The sequence below is a fragment of the Amaranthus tricolor genome, chromosome 2 (assembly GCF_026212465.1).
Source record: "Amaranthus tricolor cultivar Red isolate AtriRed21 chromosome 2, ASM2621246v1, whole genome shotgun sequence".
NCBI classification, from domain to species: Eukaryota; Viridiplantae; Streptophyta; class Magnoliopsida; order Caryophyllales; family Amaranthaceae; genus Amaranthus; species Amaranthus tricolor.
This window is the reverse complement of record NC_080048.1, coordinates 2,770,900-2,791,475: the sequence shown is the minus strand read 5'-3', so window position 1 is coordinate 2,791,475 and position 20,576 is coordinate 2,770,900. Positions and strand designations below refer to the sequence as shown.

General features: G+C 28.4%; 2 protein-coding genes and 1 non-coding gene across 3 annotated transcripts; 1 reads left to right on the top strand and 2 right to left on the bottom strand.

Annotated features, from left to right (window-relative positions):
* Positions 1-7,014: 7,014 nt before the first annotated feature.
* On the top strand, positions 7,015-7,086 carry TRNAC-GCA (transfer RNA cysteine (anticodon GCA)). The gene has a single exon. It is a non-coding gene; the product is annotated as a tRNA-Cys (tRNA).
* Positions 7,087-7,540: 454 nt separating this feature from the next.
* Positions 7,541-10,804, bottom strand: LOC130806845 (uncharacterized). The gene is made up of 3 exons (XM_057672064.1): positions 10,634-10,804; positions 9,746-10,072; positions 7,541-8,111 (listed from the first exon to the last, which is right to left on the bottom strand). The coding sequence occupies exons 1-3, from the start codon at positions 10,695-10,697 to the stop codon at positions 7,843-7,845; spliced, it is 660 nt and encodes a 219-aa protein (XP_057528047.1). The 5' UTR covers positions 10,698-10,804; the 3' UTR covers positions 7,541-7,842.
* A 6,796-nt stretch (positions 10,805-17,600) lies between these two features.
* LOC130805946 (uncharacterized) lies at positions 17,601-19,770 on the bottom strand. Its single transcript, XM_057670801.1, has 3 exons — positions 19,620-19,770; positions 18,720-19,046; positions 17,601-18,032 (listed from the first exon to the last, which is right to left on the bottom strand). The coding sequence occupies exons 1-3, from the start codon at positions 19,678-19,680 to the stop codon at positions 17,827-17,829; spliced, it is 594 nt and encodes a 197-aa protein (XP_057526784.1). The 5' UTR covers positions 19,681-19,770; the 3' UTR covers positions 17,601-17,826.
* Positions 19,771-20,576: the final 806 nt, after the last annotated feature.

The window sequence follows — 20,576 nt, the reverse complement described above, 5'->3', positions numbered from 1 at the left end:
CATCATTTAAGCTTATTTTTTATTTTCAGATTGATGAATTTAAATAAAAAATAAGTGAAATCTTATTTGAATCGTTAAATCTTATATTTTTAAATCCTACTCCCTCCGTTCTTTTTTGATCTTTCACTTTGGGTTTTTCACACATATTAAGAAAGATAGAATCTTTGGGTTGTAGTAGGTATTATTTTAATTAAATAGTAGTGTGAAGTAATGATTGTATTGAAAGTATGAGAGAGAAAATAATTATAAATAAAAGAAAAGGGGTAAATTAAAAGAAAAAGGAGGGTTTTAAGGGTAAAAGTGGGATAAAAACTTCCCAAAAATAGAAAGTATTCTAAAATGGAAGAACTTATAAAACTACCCGTTATAGTAAGGTGGAAGAATTTAAAAGAACGGAGGGAGTATATTTTTATATTAACAACTAATTTTTATAACTTTTCATTATGCATAACTAAAGATATAAATAATAAAATAAGTATTGAATTAGGTAAAAAAATGTTATATGTATGTATAATTGAACGGGGAAGTATGTTGAGTGGACAAAATTTTGATTTTCTTTATATGGGTGATTCAAAAAAATTTAAGAAAACAAACAAAGATTATTACTTTCCATTTTACATAAAATCAAGTAGAATATATAAGAATGATCATGTAATGGTTGATTTTCACAGTTGTTGTAGATCATTATTAAAAAATAATAACAGTAGAAGTATATTGTTTGTTATCAACATTTATCACATTGATTTATTTTGATTGATATAAAATTACTTTTTTCAAATTATAATTACCTTTAAATAAATGAGTAAAATATTTTCGTTTTTATGTTGTTTTTCCTTGGCGTACTTCTTTTGTTTCTTTTTAATAGCTTTTTAAATTTGGGCATTTACATTTTTAAGAGCATTTTTATCGAGTTATATGTTCATTTATAAAACTTTTTTTTTTTTTTTGGATATGTTAGTCAATAATACTTTATTATTTCCAATAACTTTAAGATAATTTCAATAGTCAAAATTTTCAAATTTTTAACCATAGAATTAAAGTGCATAGAAGAAAAAAAAAACCCAAAGGAGTAATTGAGATCAATTAAAAAAATTCTAGTTGTTATTTTCTTTGCTTCATTTTATTTGCACTATAACGATACCGTTTTCTCTAGAAAAATAACGATTTATAATATAATACCAGTAAAAAAAAATACTACTATGAATTAGAATGTAAAATAAATTTGCAAAATTTTTACAAGTGAAAAGCCATACTCCCTTTTATTTATTGTAAGTGTTTAATTTTCTCATACTAATGGATAACCATAAATTAAAGATAAATTAAGTAGGTAAGGATAATAAAGTTGATAAAAAAGAAATTCAAATTTGAAAGCGAACTTGAATATTTCATCATTCAAAATTCAAAGCGAGCCACTACATCAACATTAGGCTACTATTCAATTCAAATTTCTACTAATTCAACATTCAAATGAAATTTATGATCGATAATCTCTTTAAACACCTAATTAAATTAATTACCACCATCAACTTTCGTTTTAAAATGTTCCTTTTATTATTTTCTAAAAGGAAGAAAGATGGACCAATTTAACAAATCCGGCCACGGCCGGCTCTCATGTAACATCAATTATGTAGTTATGTTTATACACCGTCAAAGTACGGTGTGTTTAATTGTAAACGTAAATGTAATGGGTATGTAATATGTAGAGGTGTTTAAAATATATTCGACGATTTAATATTAAATAATTTTGTAACTGTCAAACATCTTGTCATCTTTGTTTTATTCCTTACAATTTTTATTATTTTTGTTCTTGAAAATCTAGAATTGGTCAATCACTGCAACATATTTAACTTTTTGCGATATTAAATTTAGTGACATTAAAAAAATGCTACTGATTTATATCTTTAGTGTAATAATTATTGTTTTTTACTTTAAATTTCACTATAAAGTGCTTGAGCGACACTTTATTTGGTCTTTAGTGGCATATGTAATTGTTACTATGGTCTATAGTAACATTTGTGAGAAATGTCACTAGATCCTATGTTGTAAAAAGATTTAGTGTGATTTTTTTATTATGCTACTAAAGGGTCTAAAAAATGTCACTAAATCCTCGATATATATTAATAGAAATTTGAAGTAACGACATTTAAATTAATATCCCACTAAAAGAAAATTATATTATAGTGAATTGATCCAACAACTGATCAACTATAAGTGATCCGAATGCAAATTTTAAAATTAATATGAGGTCTTTTCGAAAGGTGCCCAACAAACATCCATTCGAATTTGACCCAAAGATAATATCATACTAATACGGATCATTTATAGCGGGTAAGTCCAAACACCGTCAGTAGCATGATGAATTGTTTCTTAAAATGTGTGGGCGGGTCTCAATTTGATCTAGTGATGGGAGAATTTAGTTTTCGTGACTCATATAGTGATTCTTCCTGGCATGGTGTTTAGGGAAGCATGCTCTGTGGTAAAGTAGATATGCAAGGAGATAGAAATTAGAAAATACTATTGCAGGAGAGGACACGACACACGAGTGATGTCGTCCTTGATATGAGGGGGATTGTTAAGTATACATCTCATTTCTTACATCGGAAAAATAAGAAAGCATTGATAAATATATAAGTGATCTAACTCGAAATTAGTATGACACTTTTTCGAAAGGTGTCCAAATTACATATTTGTACGGCCTCGACCTAATTATAGCGCCTATGATCATATATATATATATAATAAATGGATCTTTTACGATTGACGAGTCCAACACCTTAAAAGATCAAGAGGCTAATAGGAGACATTTTTCTCTAAATATCATCACATGGGGAACTGAACGCATGATTTAGAGATTATAGAATACGAATGTACACAAGTTTGAAAGTTATTCACACACATACTTCATTTGTGCATACTTATTTTGATGTGAATCTCAATATATTATACACTTCTAACAATATATTAATTACTTTATTAATTTATAATAATATAACTAGTTTTTTCTTGACCTAATATTATGTAATAACTAAAAGAAAAATGTAAAAGTAAAACCAATGGGTTGATTTTGAGAGTGATCAATACCTATGTTGAATATTAATATTAATATATATGAGAAAATAAAACTTCAAAAAGATGAAAAAAATGATTAAAGATAAAAAGTTGAAACTTTTTTTTTTCATTTTTACAAAAAAATAGTTATGACAGGCCGATCAAAACGAGGGTCATGAGCGATCGCTCTGAAACAATGTGTTTGCTTTTTTTTTTTCCGTCCCTTCTACATTATGAAGTTGTCTCCCTTTTGTTCGCAGTTATTAAGTGCGAACAAACAATTTTGACAATTTTTTTTGTTCGCAGTTCATAACTGTGAACATATCTAACCTTAGGCTAGAAATATAAAAACGCTTATTTTTGAAATTAAATTTACGCGAAACTTATTTTTTTATATTTTTTGTTAAAATTACTTTGTTTCAATCATTCTAAAGTGAACCATCTCCGACCTTTTGTGCATGTCTTTGTTAGTCCATTTGTGCAAAAAAGTCCCGCTTCATATTTGTGTGGATAAAGAAGTGCCATTTGGAACTATTATCTTATTCCTTTTTTATGGTAGGAGAAAAGCTTTGCCAATTGCCACTCAGCATTACATTTCAAAATTCAGAGTATATAACATGTACGTCTATCTTAGAACATCAATTATTAGTTTAGATATTTAGTTAAAGAACAATATTAGATATCTAGTTAAATTGGTTCTTTAACATATTATAAGAAATGTAATTTTCACACCCTCTTTAGAGTATATCTAAAACACTTGAACATATTTTCACTGCTAAAAATTTATGTATTAGTCTAGGGGAGAACTTCATATTATGTAGCAATGTAGTGACCATTAGAGATATTTAAAGGGCTGGATAAGGGCGGCGGGGCCAAATATGGGCCTTAATTATATGATATACGACAGCATATGGGTTGGACTTTTAAAATCCAACCTGATTCGGTCCGATCTGTTTTTTTAAGAAAAATTAGGATAACAAACTTTAATCACCGTTATCCAAGTACTTATAAAGAGTATCTATTCACAATTATACATTATTATTTAACCTAGCCTCCTATTGTGATCATAAACAATAATTTCTTGCACAAACTTCACTAAACGCAGAAATTAGCTAATTTACTGGAAATTTAAAATTTTGTTCAACATATTTCTTATTCAGAAAGACCAAATTAACAAAAGTTTATGCAAATCTGAGAAGAAGCCAAATTAAATGCACAGAAGCATGGTTGCAAAAGAATTGATGCATAGTTGTACTATACTAATAAAATAGGAAGGCTCGTTAAGAGCCCGTCAAATTGCCTGTTTTTAGCACACTATATATTGTAAAAGTAAATCTTTTAAAAGTCCGACCCATTTAAAGCCCAACCCGTTAAAAGCCCGTCTAATAAAAGAGTCGTGCTCGAGGGCCAGATGGGCCTGACCCGTTGCATGCCTCTAGTACCATTCACTTTGCCAACTTGCTTGTAATTGATAGATTACATCTCCATTAATCTCCCCATCACTCTGGATAATCAACCTTAATACTTAAACTTTGTCGTACAAGCGACATCTTGCTCATAGTACACATCTGAATCATTTTGCTGCTCCATTTTCACAGAATTTATTACTCAAATATTTTGTTTTTGTACGATTTAAACGTAGACCTTTGCCTTCTAAGACCGACCTCCATATTACTCTTTACTCTCTCTATTCTCTCTTTTAATTTTGAAATCTCCATTATTTTAACTCATTATAACAAATTTCTTAGTCTTAGTACTAAAATCAAATGTGGGTTATAATGATGCCTTAGAGGAGTAATTATCAAATGCATTTTGCTCATAAGAAAGAATGATAAAGTGAAGAGTTTTACACAAAAAAACAGAAGGATGCTGCATTGCTCGAGAGCGGAAACCCATCACTTGGATGCGCAAGCAACACGATCAACTCACTGCAAAGATATGGATGAATCATTAATTAATTGTCAGTAATTAGCAAATGCATTCTCCTCTATGAATATGAATTGCCGCCTTCCTTCCCTCCTCAAATCCTGATTATAGTTCTTTTGTGCAAGATACGCTGGATATGCAATGATGATGATTGACTTAAGCCATAGTTAGTTACAAGTTACAAGGACAAGTGAGCACAAGAAAACTAGTTAGACCGTAAGAGCAAATATGGTTGAAGATACTTACATTAACATGTACAAGACTTGACAAGTTAGGAACTACTATTGATACTTATGTTGTGTTGGGAAACCATGAATAATGTGTTCTCTCTTTGGCCTGGTGGACGTATCTAACAATGATAATACATTGTTAGTTAATCACATTAAATCACTGTGTGAGATATTTTTGTCTATTTCTTTCTTGAATTTGTTTGGTCATAACACAATGTGGGAGCTATTTCAGGTGAAATTTGCAGGGAGAAACCCCAAAAAGACATAGATTTGCCTAGCCTGTTGCTGTCAATATGGTGATTACAAATGAAGCTGATCATTAGTTTCAGACTGACATTCACTCACTCTCCTATTTATCAAAGCAATTCTGAACAAATCCCACTATATATTTCCAACATCCTATTCTTCTGCCTTTATATAGATGCAAATGTATTAAATTTAAACATAAAACTAAACATCAAAAGAAATCAAATGGCCAGCAAACATGAGTCCTGACAATCTTGAGAAATGCTACTCTTATGTAATTGAATTTGCCCCATTTTCATCTTCAATATACGAGCTTTTATAACAAACATATGTAGCAAATTTTACAGGACAGAGGGAATAAGAATTCGCTATAGTGTATAACAAACACTGAATTTCAACCAAATATACTTGAATTTGTTGTTCATACAATTCATCAGATAGTTTCTGAAATCACATAAAAATTTTGATAAGAGTATGCACCAATCTCTACTTCCTCCCCCTTCCCTTTCCTTTTCTCCCATTCCTTTTTTTTTCTTCTAAAAGTATTATCCAAACACAGTACTGCTAATTTTACAGCATTATCAAATAAACACAGAGCAAAAATCACTGTACTGTCGCATAATCGTAAAAGCATTGTGAAGACATTACAAGATTGTTAGGACAGTATTTTAGAATTGTATAAAAATTCAATTATCCCTAAAATTCTCCGTATTCACGGCAAGAGTGGTTTCACAGCCGTTTCCTAAACTACAACGGCATTCGAGATTTTACCTGTATTTTAGAATTGTATAAAAATTCAATTAATCAACAAAATGCACCAGTCAAATCATTTGCAGGATAGTAGCATAAATCAGTGTATAAATATGCAGGAAATCGATCAATGTTTCTAATTTTATTAAAAGCAAAATCAAACTTACAAACTCAAATAGACAAATTAATACAAAAAAAAAACAGATATGAGCAAAAACGCACCTTCTTGTTCGAGATCGAAGGCATAAACACAATTTTGTGAAATTATCTTGAAAAAGTTCAGTGAATCGAGAAAATACAATTAAATTCAACAACAAACAAAAGTACGATTAACGCTAATTGGCAATTGCACACAGAACATGAGAAGAAAATGCCAACTCCGAATATGATAGAATTTTGGAAAATTATCAATGGTACCTTAAGTTTTTGCACTTTATCGATGGTAATCGTAAGTTTTTTACCCTCGTATTATTTAGCATTTTACGACATTAACCTTTTCTAATTTTTTCCGTCCAAAATCATTCAAAACCGTTAAATTTTTTCTTTTTTCTTTTTTCTTTTATTTTTCAATTTAAAACATTAAAAAAATAAAATAAAAAGACAAAAGTTAACGCTTTTAGACAGAAAAAATTAGAAAAGAATTATGGTTGTAAGACGCTCAATAACACGAGGGTAGCATTGATATTCGAAAAAATTTAAGGGTACCATAGGTATTCGAAAAAATTTAAGGGTACCATTGATAAAATGCAAAAACTTAGGGATATCATTGATAATTTGTGTTGAAATTTTACTCAGACGAGTTTGAAATAGTAATGGGTCTATAGCTCAGTGGTAGAGCATTTGACTGCAGATCAAGAGGTCATCGGTTCGAACCCGGTTAGGCCCTTTTTATTTAAGAAATCCTTTTCATAAAGAGTTTCTCAAAATTTAACTTTTTGGATTCAATTTTTTTAAAAAATTATTTTAAATAATCTGATCTATTGTATATCTATTGTGAATGATCCCAACTAATGAATATTTCTAAATAATTCAACATGCGTATATTTTTTGCTGACAGCACTTCTTGTCATGTTAACCGACTATTATAGATACCTATTACCTAAGAGAAGTATGAGTAGACCAACAAACGTTCAGACGTCCAACTTTTATTTAGCATTCACTTTTTGGCGTCGGTCCGTTGGGCCGTTGTCAGTCCATCGCCTGGCTTACTTTTCCCATTTTATCGATCAAGAAGCGACTTCAAAGGTCGTTGCCCTTTTGCCATTTATTTATAGACTATAGTGTATTATTATATGTGTAGTCCAAATCGAAAATTTAAGTGAAATTATAACAATTAGTCGAATCCAATAAACTAATCTCTATTTTATTCCTCAAAAATCGGATAAATCCAATAAGCATACTATATTTGGTTCTCGATCAGTGTACAACTCTACTAATACATTGTATAAAAGTTTCACTAACAATATTGTACGTACGAGTTACGTGATGATGATACAACATACTCATGAGTCAATAATACCCATCGAACAAAATCACAACAATTTATTTGTGTGTAGTAACTAATACTAATGGATACGAGTATATAATATAAAGTAAATATAAGCAGAATATACTAAGTATATTGATGATTATATAATTTAACTTAGAAAGGAGGAAAAGCTGGTGTGGCAGCAATGGAAGTAGGAGAAGAAGCAGGGGCATCAATGTAAATAGGAGAAGAAGCAGGGGCAATGGAAATAGGAGAAGGTGGGGAATCAATGTAAATAGGGGACCCAACTGGAGCACCCAAGAAGCTGGCTCCATGGATACTTGAAACGGGTCCTGGTGCTACAATTCCTGAACTCTTGATTTCTGACATTCCTCTCCTTGGATTCTCTCCTTGTGTTTCACATAATTTTGGGAGATATACACCTGCAGCGTAAATTATTTTTAATAACCTTCATAAATAAATAATTTTAGGATAAAGGGGTGTTCGACAATTGGTTTTTGGCTGTTGGCCTTTTTAGTTGGTTTGTTTGACCAGTTGAAAATATTAACTGTTTTTGTTGGCTTTTAAGTTAGCTGAAAAAGCTAGCTATTTGTGGAGATGTTTGGTAAATTTGAGTGTTGGTTGTTAAATATTTATTAGAGAAAAAGTGGGCCTACAAGCCAAAAGCCAACCAAAAAAACTAACTGAAGCAACCTTTTCATTTTGGCTTATAAGCTAACTTTTCAGCTGCTTTAAAAGCCATTAACCAAACACTTTTTTTGGCTGTTTGACCAACCAACAAACCAAAAACCAAAAACCAACCAAAAAACTAAACAAAAAGCTAAAAACCAAACACTCTCGAAAAGAAAACATCGGTAACATATAGTTGTATGATATAATAGGCTGATTTTTTTACAAGATATCAAAATGTAATATATATATGATAAAAAAATCGCGATATCATATCACATTCGATTCTCCCTAAGTGAAATATCAAGTGTGCAAAATTAGAAATATTTTACTACGTGTAACATTTCTTGAAGCTTAATTATTTTTACAATAACATTTGATTTTTTATACAAGATTAATTAAAAAAAAATTCGATCAAATATATAACCTTATTATTAATTCGTTGTTTATTATTTGTAAAAAAGGTTGACTAGAAAAATAATGTGAGTAGTTTAGAATTTCTCAAACGAAGAAAAATGTACTTTAATTTTATTAACTGTAGAAAAATTAATTTGCCCATGACCAAATATAATCAAGTTGAAGTCAAGGGAAACAGAGCCAAAGTCAATGTTAAAATAATTTAGTGTATATATTTTTTTTTTGCTCTGCGAAATTATTTAGAGTATTAAACGTTTGAACAAAAAGTCAAAGTTTTGCTTATTCAATTCAAAGTTTTAATTTTCAAGCAAAATATTAATTTCGCGTATAGGAAATCGCCTTACATTAGATGTATCAAAGAAAATAGGTATTATTATAATAATTAAGTCTTTCTTAATTGGATAATAAACACCATTTTTTAGGTAAAGTTCAAAGATTCATTTTCAGCTTAATTTTTCCTTCCCTCATACTAATCTTTGATTAAAAAATGTGTATTATAGAAAAATTAATTTGCCCATTCCTCTTTTAAGGTTTTTTTTTTTTTCTAGAATCATAATGTTGTTAGATGTTAATCCCTACGTTCATAAGAAGAAAATGAAAAAAGATGTGTCATTAGGGGTGGTTCTAGACATGCATGTACAAGGTGTCAAATCGCATAGGTCTCATAAATTAAGGGGCATCTAATATTAGTCGACATTTGATTACTTTACCTTGGACTTAGTCTAATTACTTATTTTATTCCCCAAAATTATAAAAATATATAAAATAAATAGGGCCTCTCAAATTTGTGTGTACATTTTGCTCCACCCTTGAATGTGCAAATAAGAATTAAAAACGGAGGTGAGGTCACTATCTAAAATAGAAATATAGAAAAATAAAAAAAATAAGAATTAAAAACGGAGGTGAGGTCACTATCTAAAATAGTCGACATTTGGTAACGAAAAAAAATTAGAGATGAAATGCACGTTACCTTCACCAGCAGCCAGATTGAAGTAAAGATCAACAACATTAGGGCATCTTTGGTAACATTGTGGGGAGCAAAACTTTTGAGTAAAGCGAGACTCAAGAAGAGAATCGGAAGAAATTCCTAATGTATCACGATCTAAACCACAAGCCTCAATACAATGGTTGCTCTCAACCAAATCCTTAAGCTTATCAGCTTCGATTTCTGAGGTGGTGCACTTATACGCCTCCATACCACTTCTTCGTACGTACTTCTCTAGCACGCAACGTTTACCAGTAGATGATACTGCAAACGCGCACTCCTCCTTGTTAAGTCGCTCACATATTATATCTCCTGTAGCATAAAAATTTAAAATTCTAAATCAAATACTTTCGAAAATCACGATAACAAAGGCACTGTTTAATTTAACTAATATATTCTTATTGATTTTACTGATTTTTTTTACCTTTACTATTTAAAATTGATTTTTATTTATTGTAATTGATTTTACTGATTGATTCAGATTATTACTGATTGATACTGATTTTTAAATGTGAAAAAGTTTAACTGATTAAATGGATTTTTATTATTTCAACTAACTTTTATGATTAAAACTGATTTTTACTGATTAAAACTTATTTTTCTGATTACTTATTTTTTTAGGGTGAATTAAACAAGGTTTGATACTATAAATAATCACAGTTCTTATATGAAATGGTCTCGCCGTGAAACATGTCTCACACTTGGGTTAAATAGCTTATTAATAGAAACTTTTAACTTTTAGACTTCTTGTTTTGAAGTCGTCTCACCATGAGACAGTCTCATATAAGACAGACTTATAAATAATACATACAAGATAAATTCTAGAACAAAGGAAAATCGAGTTAAATCAAAGTACTACGACAATGAGCTTACCAAAAGCGCCTTGGATGATCAAAAAGGATGATAGAAGAGCAAGAGATATCACAAGGTTACTCATGTTGAGAAGAGAGATTAGAAAGAGCAACAAATTAAAAGGCAATGTATAGAGATTGTTATATATATTATGCTCTTCTATTGCTTAGAAGGAAAGAAATATTATGTTATGCAAAATGCTTGGTGAGATGACAAGTATATATAGGTCTAATTTTGAAGCAAAACCGTGTGGTAAAAGTAGTTAAAAACATAAAGGAAGTTGCTTCAAAGTTTAGGTTCCAAACGTTGAATGCGATAGTGTAGACCAAATTCGTCTAGAAATTTTGTGTCAATTACTTTCCCATTTTGCGTCTATCAATGGCAGTCAATTTTGGTTTGGTCTTCATTTCTTAACTATTCTTTATTGGATCTTTTTTTTTTTTTACATAATTAGCAATTCTAAATATTATTCTATGTAAGTAAAAATATAATTATAAATGAGACTATGTCAATGATCTTAAATTAAGGTGTTCAAAACAGATCTAACGACTTAAAATTAATTCGAATTTGTAACTAAATACGAATTTGACCTGACTTAAAAAATGGATTACAATTATGTGAACGTCAACGTGGAGACAATACCTGATTTTGAACCAATGTAAAACACCTGATCCGAAATTGATTCGATTAACCAATCTAATCTTGAAGATAGAACATTTAAAGTTTGTGGCAAAGCTTGAACAGAAGGTGTACGTTGTTCAAGATGCCAAAAATCATAAAAGTTTATTATAGCTAAGAGCTATTATTATAAATGAACAAGGTCGTTTCTGATGGTAATTTTAAGGTGCAATCGTTTAGGACCCAACTTATGAAGAGCCCCAAATTGAATTAATCCTTATAATTAAAAATTAGTATTTGCATAAGTAGCTTTTAGTAACTTTTAGTAAGGATCCGACTTGCAGCATTAGGTTTCAGTTAAGTACATGACTCCCGAACTATATAATTGGAGAACAAATAACTGAAATTTAAATTATATACAGACCCTTTGTTTATTTTTCGCTTAGGACCTAAAAATTGTCAGGAACGATACGGTAAATAAATTAAGAAAAAATTTAAAAGTTGAAGAAGGACCATAGCCGACCCCAATGCCCTTTAGCTCCGCCTATGTTATTTTAAAGCTACAAAACAAAGTATTAATATCATATTTTTAATGATTATAGTTTAAACTTTAGTTTCTTAATTGTATTTTAGTTTTTTTAAGAAAGACAAAACTATATAAAAACTACATACAGTTGAGGCCCTCAAAATTCAAAGGCCTAATACGATTTTTACTTTGCTTATGTGTTTGAGATCCTTATGTTGCGTTATTATATATTGTGTGATCAAAGTAATAGTAAGTAGTATTCTATGAAAAAGGGACGTGCTATTTTTCTCACTAACAAAATAATGTTACACTAGGAAAAGGAGGAATGCAATCGATTAGGTTTAAACTCATAACTTATGACTAGAGCTGTGCAACGATTTGTGGGCCAATGAGGGCTCAAATCCTATTTTTAAATATTCGGAATTTAAATAGGTTATATCTTAAATGGATTTAGTATTAAATAGATATTTGCTTTAAATAAATGAAATGAACTAAAAATAGGCTCTATACGGATCTATATAATTATAATTTTATTCTTGAATTATGATATATTACTATAAATTTATAATAATTAATAGTCAAATTATAATTGATAAAGAAAATAATTAAATAATAAGACATATTATTCAATCTGACATGCTTATTTCAATAGAAATTTACAAGAACAAAATGATATATAAATTAATCGGGCTGAGTTGGAGCAGGCTGAGAGAGTCCAACTTATTTAAGCCTATTAGTTTATTTCAATTTTGAGTCTGACTTGGTTCGACCCTTATACGACCATTGTACAAAGTCTAGCTATGACTTATGAGCCACAAGTTGAGCGAGGTCTTTGCGGATTCCACCAGATACTACTTGGTAACTTAATACGTAATAAGATTAATTTTTGTTCTATAAATATTGCTTATATAACCTTTTAATTATATGAGAGCTTTTACAATTAAATGTAGCAATTTGGGTTTGAGGCAACTATAACCTGGTCTATTCATGCTACATATTTTATACAATTTTCTTAGAGTAGTGGCAAATTTGAATATTAGTTTCAAAGACTATACCAAATTTGATTATTAGTTTTAAACACTATACCAAATTTGAATGTAATAGTAAATCGTGATTATTCAATTTGACACTTGATCCGTTACGTGATGACTTAGTTGCATCTAATTTTTCCATAGACAAACACATGCAAAAATAAAAATAATTAAATTGTTAGTGTTAAATGGGGACTTGAATTTACCAAATTAATTCTATGTATTAGTGAGTGTATAGAGAGAGAATCTCATGAATCAATTAAATGGGTGAGTTAAGTATGTAACTTAATGCGTGATTGATGATGGTGTTTAAGTGCTAAATTTAATTCATGAAGTTATGGAGAAATTAAGGAGTGACATAAACATAAGAATTATGGCATGATGAATAATAGTTAATGAGAAGACTAAAGGGTGAAGATTCTTGTACGAGGCATCCAAGTAATGAAACATTGTCTTGATCGAACATTGGATCGGTTTTTGACTCTTGATGTTCCTTGAAGTTGTTTATTGTGCATTAATCCTTAGTCTTAATTATGTAATACTCATTAATGTACAAACCTCTATAAAAGGAGGTCTCATTTGCTATTGTAAAACATCCACAAAAATCCCTAAGCCTAAACACAAGCCTAATCTTTTCTCTATTGTAATTCTCCATTTGAGATACTACACACCGGAGGACGTAGCCTTAATTGGATGAACCTCGTTAAATCTTTATGTCATTTTATTGCATTATTTTCTCTTACAAGTATTATTTTTATTGAAAGTATAATTTATTAACCATAAAACCTCATACCCTAATCTTAGTGATATTAGAGTTTGAAATACGTCATTTGAACTCTAATATAGCATCATTTTCATAAATAGAGAAAATATATAAAAAGATAAGGTTAATTAGTCTTTGTCAACCATGGAAACCTAATTCCTTAAATTCTCAATGCCATGGTCTCCTTACTTAACTTGCAAAGAACTTTTTTTTTTTTTGTTTTTATTGCCTTGTTTCAACAATTATTTTTTTCCCACACAATATAAAACTATTCTCTATGTTTCTATTTAATTTTTGCAATTTACTTTTTATGCGTAATTTTAAGTAAATTTTGAGTTTTAATATCTTTAAATAAGAACAACAAAAAATTATAAAAAAGTTATATAACTATAAACTAAGAAGAATATAACAAGATTTCACATGTATATGTTCAATCTTCAATATCAAAAAAACTAATTTAAATTTTCTTTCTTAAAATGAAAAAACAAAACGAAGTGGACAAACAAATTAAAAGAGAACGAATGGAGTATTAATATTATTCCCACACAAAAAAACTATTAATACTTCAATTATCATTGCATAACATAATTAATTTTTTTTGCCTTCACTTTAGGGGATCTTATTTTTTTGACATAATTAGAGGCTCTCTGTTTTTGATTAGTATTTTGCTATTTTACTTTTATACAATATTTAACATACAGATTTAATCGTTATATATTTAATTTTACATAATAAAAATATTAAAAGTTAATACTAATAATTCTCGCATTGAAACGAGTCAAATTAAATTATTTTGCATTAAGACTCGATTTTAAAAATAATGTTTTTAAATTTTGTGAACATTCCTTATTAAAATATCAAATAGGAGCTGAAGGAACACTAGCTATCAGATACTTCCTCTGTTCTAAAATACTTGCTACATTACTGTAATTGGCACTATTTATCGTTCAAATTTATTTTATATATTGCAGTTAATGTATAAAAAAAATATAGTCGAGGAAATATTTCTCCATTATGAGACACGTATATATGAAATTGACATTATTTCACCGTAATCAATGGCGGGATGTGAATATGTGATGATTGATGACTCGTGCTTGTATCCAAGAAAAAATGAGAAGTTTTATGGATTTGACAGTTCCTTGTGGAAAAATGACTAAAAAGGAAAAAGTAAATTGCCCCAAGTTTGGGAAAGAACGACGGTTGAGGTCCAAGGTTAACTAACTGCCTAAGAAAAACCAAAAACTAAACAAGACTACTACTATGTCCTGTTAAATTAATCCCTCTATATCATTACTTTTTCCCATTTATTTTTTACGTAAATTTCAATTTAAATTTAAAAATAAAATAATTTTAATTGTAAGTTTTTAAAAATTTTAAAAAGTTGATTTTAAGAAAGTATTTATTAAGACGAATTTATCAAGATCTCATATTAATATGTTTTTTTATATAGATCGATGAGAAATCAAAGTTAAAAATTAACACTAAAATTTATAAATTCTATTTGAGAAGAACATATGAAAACGGAGAGAGTGGTAGCCAAGGTAAATTCTGTGAATAAAGTTAAAAACTTAAATATATGTATGAGTTCAAAAAAAAAGTTAATCATTGTCAAAAATATAAATAATTTTAAATGAGTACAACAAATTAAAATAGCAAATTTAAATAAGTAAGACGAAGAAAATAGATATTTGGCCTTTCAATTTTTAAACAGAAGCTTGCGGAAACGTGAAAAGTAAGCCAAAAACAACATAATTTGTATGAAGGTTAAGAAAATTTGGCAATATTTGGTGGTGCCATTGACTTGTTTATGGAGCATATCAAAAAGAAAGTGATATTGATAATAAAAATAGAAAATTTATATTTAATTACATTTGATTAATTAAGGAAATTGTCTATTGTGAATTACAACGATATTATTTAAAAATTCATCATATATTTTGCGCAACTTTTGATAATCTTCAATGCTAAAAACAATTTTTTAATCGTTAATGTGAATACAAACAAAATAACCACTACAAACAATTTCATTCATTTCTATATAAATCAAACTCCAAAATGTAAGAAATTACCTTTTCTTATGAATGTTTTACTTACAGTATGATATTAAAGGTAATATACATATATATATATATATATATATATATATATATATATATATATATATATATATATATATATATATATATATATATATATATATATATATTTTGATTGTTTTTCATCATAAAATCTTCATATTTTTTTACACATTAATTATAAATACTAATTGGTCCACCAACTCATCCAACTAAAAATTAATTAAGAGGATAGTGGTGCACAGATATTAAATTGAATTTAACTAATTTTGCTATATGTAATTTTAACTATATAGATGGAAATGTTTAGTAAAATTATCTTATATGTAGATGATAATTAATTTTTTATTTGAACAAGTAGAATATTATGTAATAATTTAAATAAAATAATATATTAATCATTAGTATGTAGAATGATTATTTATGTACTATCTCAAAAATACTTTATTAGATACTCTATTACGCTACATATGCATCACTATGTAAAGAATTATCAAGTAAATAAAAATATTGTGCCCGTTTATAGGTAAAAAAATTCATATATAGACAAATTACTCTACCTTAGAAATCACTACGTGTTCAATCAAAAAGTTTAGGAAGTCACGTTTATTTTTATAGTATATTTTAAACGCGTTTAAAATTTTTCTAATTAATGAAATAGTAAATGGCTTAGACACTATAATGTAGTTCATTAGAATTAATAATCAACAAAAGTCATTAAAATTGCATTATGGTGATTCACGTTAGAAGCCAGTCGCTTTAAAATTATATTGTTATGGAAAAATTGACATTAATAATCTAATTTTTAATTTATTTATTGCGAATAAGTTTATTTTTAAATCATTTTTTAATAATCTAATATTTATCATATATTTGCCCATAGCATACCAAATTAGTAATATAAGGTAATAATAAAGTATGTTGTCAGCAAACTAAAATAAAGGTTGGATTATTCATAGCGAACTGAGAGCAAACGTTGGATTATTAAAAAATAATCTAAAGGTGAGATTATTCACAACGAACGAGCAAAAGGTTGAATTATTAATGTCAATTTTTCCTATTGTTATTGAACCAACTTAACCAAAAATTCATGTTGATGATAAAGCCACAAATTGTTATATAATTAGAAGTGTGAATGCAAGAAGCAACTCAGTTCCTCCTCATACCTGATGTTAAAGATTTCACTTTACATGAGAGGTTATTGAGATTCAAACTCATAACCTCTTATCACAAGTTAAAATCTCAATAAACCCTAATTTAAAGTGGAATATTCAACGTCAGGTACGAAAAGGGCATGTATGTGATGTTTCCACACTTCTAACCTAAAGGACTCTTGTAAACAAGTGTGTGTTAAAATATCCTAGTCTTTCAACTAGAGGTGTTTAATGGGCCGAATTAAGGTCGGACCATGCTCAAATAAAAATGGGTCAAGTCGGTCATTTATTTAAAATATAATGGGCACAAACATGCTGGGCCTTCTCGCCCCGTTCCGGCCCATTAAAAATTGTCTTCATGAATTTTCATTAAAATAAACATGTTTGATTGAATTAAAAGTCTTATAATTTTATTGTTTGCAGTTGTATTTTGTACATTATAATTAATATATAAAATTTATAAATTAATAATATTTTATCATAACTAAAACAAATTTTAAATAACAATGGCCCATTTAAAGCCCACTTTAAGCTCACTCCATTTTCAAAACAAAAAGCCCACTGAAAACTTGGCCCATTCAAAGTCCGCCCCATTTAAAGTTCACTTTTTAAGGATAGGATTAGGGCCTCAAAGAGTCTCCAGCCCATTATATACTCTTAGTCTTAACGATCAGCTTAAGTTTTTATTTGAGTTGGTTTTAAGTTTTTATTTGAGTTGGTTTTAATTCTTTGTAGTATAATTAAACTAGTATTACATAATTCTAGAATATAAATACTTCTATAATAGTATCAAAATAGTAGTACATGGATTGTGTAATGATGGCAAGTATAATATACATTGACATATATATGTAGAAATACAATACAATTTTGTAACAAAATTATAAATTCTAAAGTGACCAACAACCATGCTCTTTCATACAAGGCAATTATATGTCTCCCATGTGTAGGAATTAATTTTTTTTTTTCTTTGAAACAAAAATACTGAAGCCTTAATCTTTAAATATTATGTTCAGCAAATAAATTAATTCTCTTGTTAGGTAATTAAAAAGGAGGCAAAGCTGGAGCAATGTCAAATGCAGGAGATAAAGCTGGGGCAATGGAATTGGATCCAACTTGAGCACCATCGAATTTAGATCCATGGATACTTGAAACGGGTCCTAAGGCTACAATTCCGGAGCTCTTAATTTCAGACATTCCTCTCCTTGGGTTCTCTCTTTGTGTCTCACATAATTTTGGAAGATATACACCTGCACTCGTAAAGTATCAGAACATTTATAAGTATTAATTAATAACTGTCGTAAATTAAAAAAAGTCAAAGGTACGACTTCAACCATTCATATTTTGTACTTTGTAGTAAAAGTCCTTGAATGCTTCTATTTTTTTTTTTTATATAAATTTAGGCCGAGGAAAGGAAAATTTAGAAATAAGAGAGGGGATTATACTAAATATAGTAGACAAGTCATATTTAAATATAAAAATAAGACAAATTTATTGAGATGGATTAAAATTAAAAATATAGTAAATTAAATGGGATATAAGAGTATCAATTCTTTTGGAAAAATTATCTAGAATAATCCTATCTTTTATGATTTTTCTACAATAACCTCACATATTAATTAACCATAAATAATCCCAACTTTAGAAAGTATTTTCTTAGAGTAGGCTTGGGTAACCTGATGACCTGTTATAGTATTCACCAAAAAAGTAAATTGAAAATTAATGTAAAATTAGAGAAAAATTTTGAAAATTTACATAAAAAATTATGAATAATTAAAAAAATCAAAAATTTTTTTAAATTTTTTTTTCACATTTTTTTCGATATTTTATTTTAATTTATCTTTTTTTTTAAAATAAAACTTGCTATTATAAGTCACTAGGTTACCGGGTAATAACAACGATTAAAAGGGCTTAATTAATAAATAAATATTTTATACCTTCACCAGCAGCCAGATTGAAGTAAAGATCAACAACATTAGGGCATCTTTGGTAACATTGTGGAGAGCAAAGCTTTTGAGTAAAGCGAGACTCAAGAAGAGAATCGGAAGAAATTCCTAATGTATCACGATCTAAACCACAAGCCTCAATACAATGGTTGCTCTCAACCAAATCCTTAAGCATATCAGCTTCAATTTCTGAGGTGGTGCACTTATACGCCTCCATACCACTTCTTCGTACGTACTTCTCTAGCACGCAACGTTTACCAGTAGATGATACTGCAAACGCGCATTCCTCTTTATTTAGTTCCTCGCACATCACCTCTCCTGTGACATATAAATAACTGAATAAATAAATAATTTTGATTCTTGTTAATTAATTGGCCAGAATATTTTTAATTTATAGTAAGCTTTGACATTAAATTCTTCTAAATCTACATGAAGAATATATTTATGTCAAATTTTAATGGTTCATCTCAATGTATTTTTATTTTTAATCATTAACTTTTATAAAAACTCATTATTGAAGTTATTTGAATTTTAAGTTTGCAGAAGATTAAAAAAACGAATTGTCAAAGAAAGTAATACTTCTTTTGTTGCTTAAAGAAGTTCTCATAAGAAATATTCACGAAAGTAAGAAAAATATATGGAATCATTTGGATGATGAATATATTATTTTATTAAATGATAAATTTGATGGTGAAAAAGTGAAGAACAAAAACATTACAAAAATATTAAAATAAGACCATAAGCATTATTAAAGTATTAAAATGAGAATGGATATATAAGATTATATATATATATATATCAATATTTGTGATATAAATAAAAAGATGCTTTATAAAAATAACAAATGGAATAACGATAGAGAACAAAGAGAACAATAAATAATAAGCATACCAAGGGACCCTTGAATCAAAAGGGAGGATAAGAGAGCAAGAGTTATTACAATCATACTCATATTGAAAAGGGAATTAAATTTTTTTGAGTATTAAGAAAAGGATTATTAATATTGCTATGCTTATTACATAGAAAAATGAATGAAAGAATATTGTGTTATGAATATGTTTTGCTAGAATGATGTTATTTATAGGTATTATTTTCAGTCTAAGCCGTGTATTATTAATTAATTAATTAAATTATAATAATGTGAAAATAGAAGTTACTTCAAAATTTAGGGTCTAACCGTTGACTATTTCCTTTCTTCATTGAATATGACGTATAGTAATGGACTGGGTATTTAGTAAGCATTTACTCCGGCAATTCTCGTCAATAGCTAATTGGTTTGATCACTTTATAAAAGGGGCGATTATTTTGACAAAATTAGCAAATAGGAATCATAATTTTTTCTCAATTCTAAAATGATTTATTAAATATGGATGAGATAGATATTTATATCACGTTACGTATAATATTTGCTATTAAAATATTTTATTTATTAACTATTTTTTGGAAATTGTTTTATACATTTGATTGACTCAAATTAGACCACAACAATATTTAGGGTGTGTGAAAAACAGTTAATAGCTAATTAAAGTGCTTAATTTGACCAGATTATTTTGAACATGCTGATGTGAGAAGCTTATTGAAAATATTTTAATATTTAAATTTATTAGCAATTGAGTATTCTAGAAATCTAATTATTAGTTGAGATTAAAAATAATTTTCCTTCAAAAGAAGTTTCTACGTACATTCTACAAGTTGAAAATACTCATACGAAACCAAGAAAAATAGAAGTTCATTAATATCTAGGAGACTAGAACTATTGTCTAATTAAGGTAGCCAAGTCAACCCATGCTATTATAATAATACAATTTTCTTAGAGGAGTATTAGGGAGTTTTTCGACACAAATTGTT

Bases quoted from the DNA above. Each gene is read 5' to 3' on its own strand.
- LOC130806845 (XM_057672064.1), bottom strand. From the start codon at position 10,697: ATGAGTAACCTTGTGATATCTCTTGCTCTTCTATCATCCTTTTTGATC. The intron at 10,073-10,633 runs GTAAGCTCATTG...TTTATGCTACAG, and splicing joins GATCATCCAAGGCGCTTTTG to GAGATATAATATGTGAGCGA. The intron at 8,112-9,745 runs GTAACGTGCATT...TTTACGCTGCAG, and splicing joins CAATCTGGCTGCTGGTGAAG to GTGTATATCTCCCAAAATTA.
- LOC130805946 (XM_057670801.1), bottom strand. From the start codon at position 19,680: ATGAGTATGATTGTAATAACTCTTGCTCTCTTATCCTCCCTTTTGATT. The intron at 19,047-19,619 runs GTATGCTTATTA...TATATGTCACAG, and splicing joins TTTGATTCAAGGGTCCCTTG to GAGAGGTGATGTGCGAGGAA. The intron at 18,033-18,719 runs GTATAAAATATT...TTACGAGTGCAG, and splicing joins CAATCTGGCTGCTGGTGAAG to GTGTATATCTTCCAAAATTA.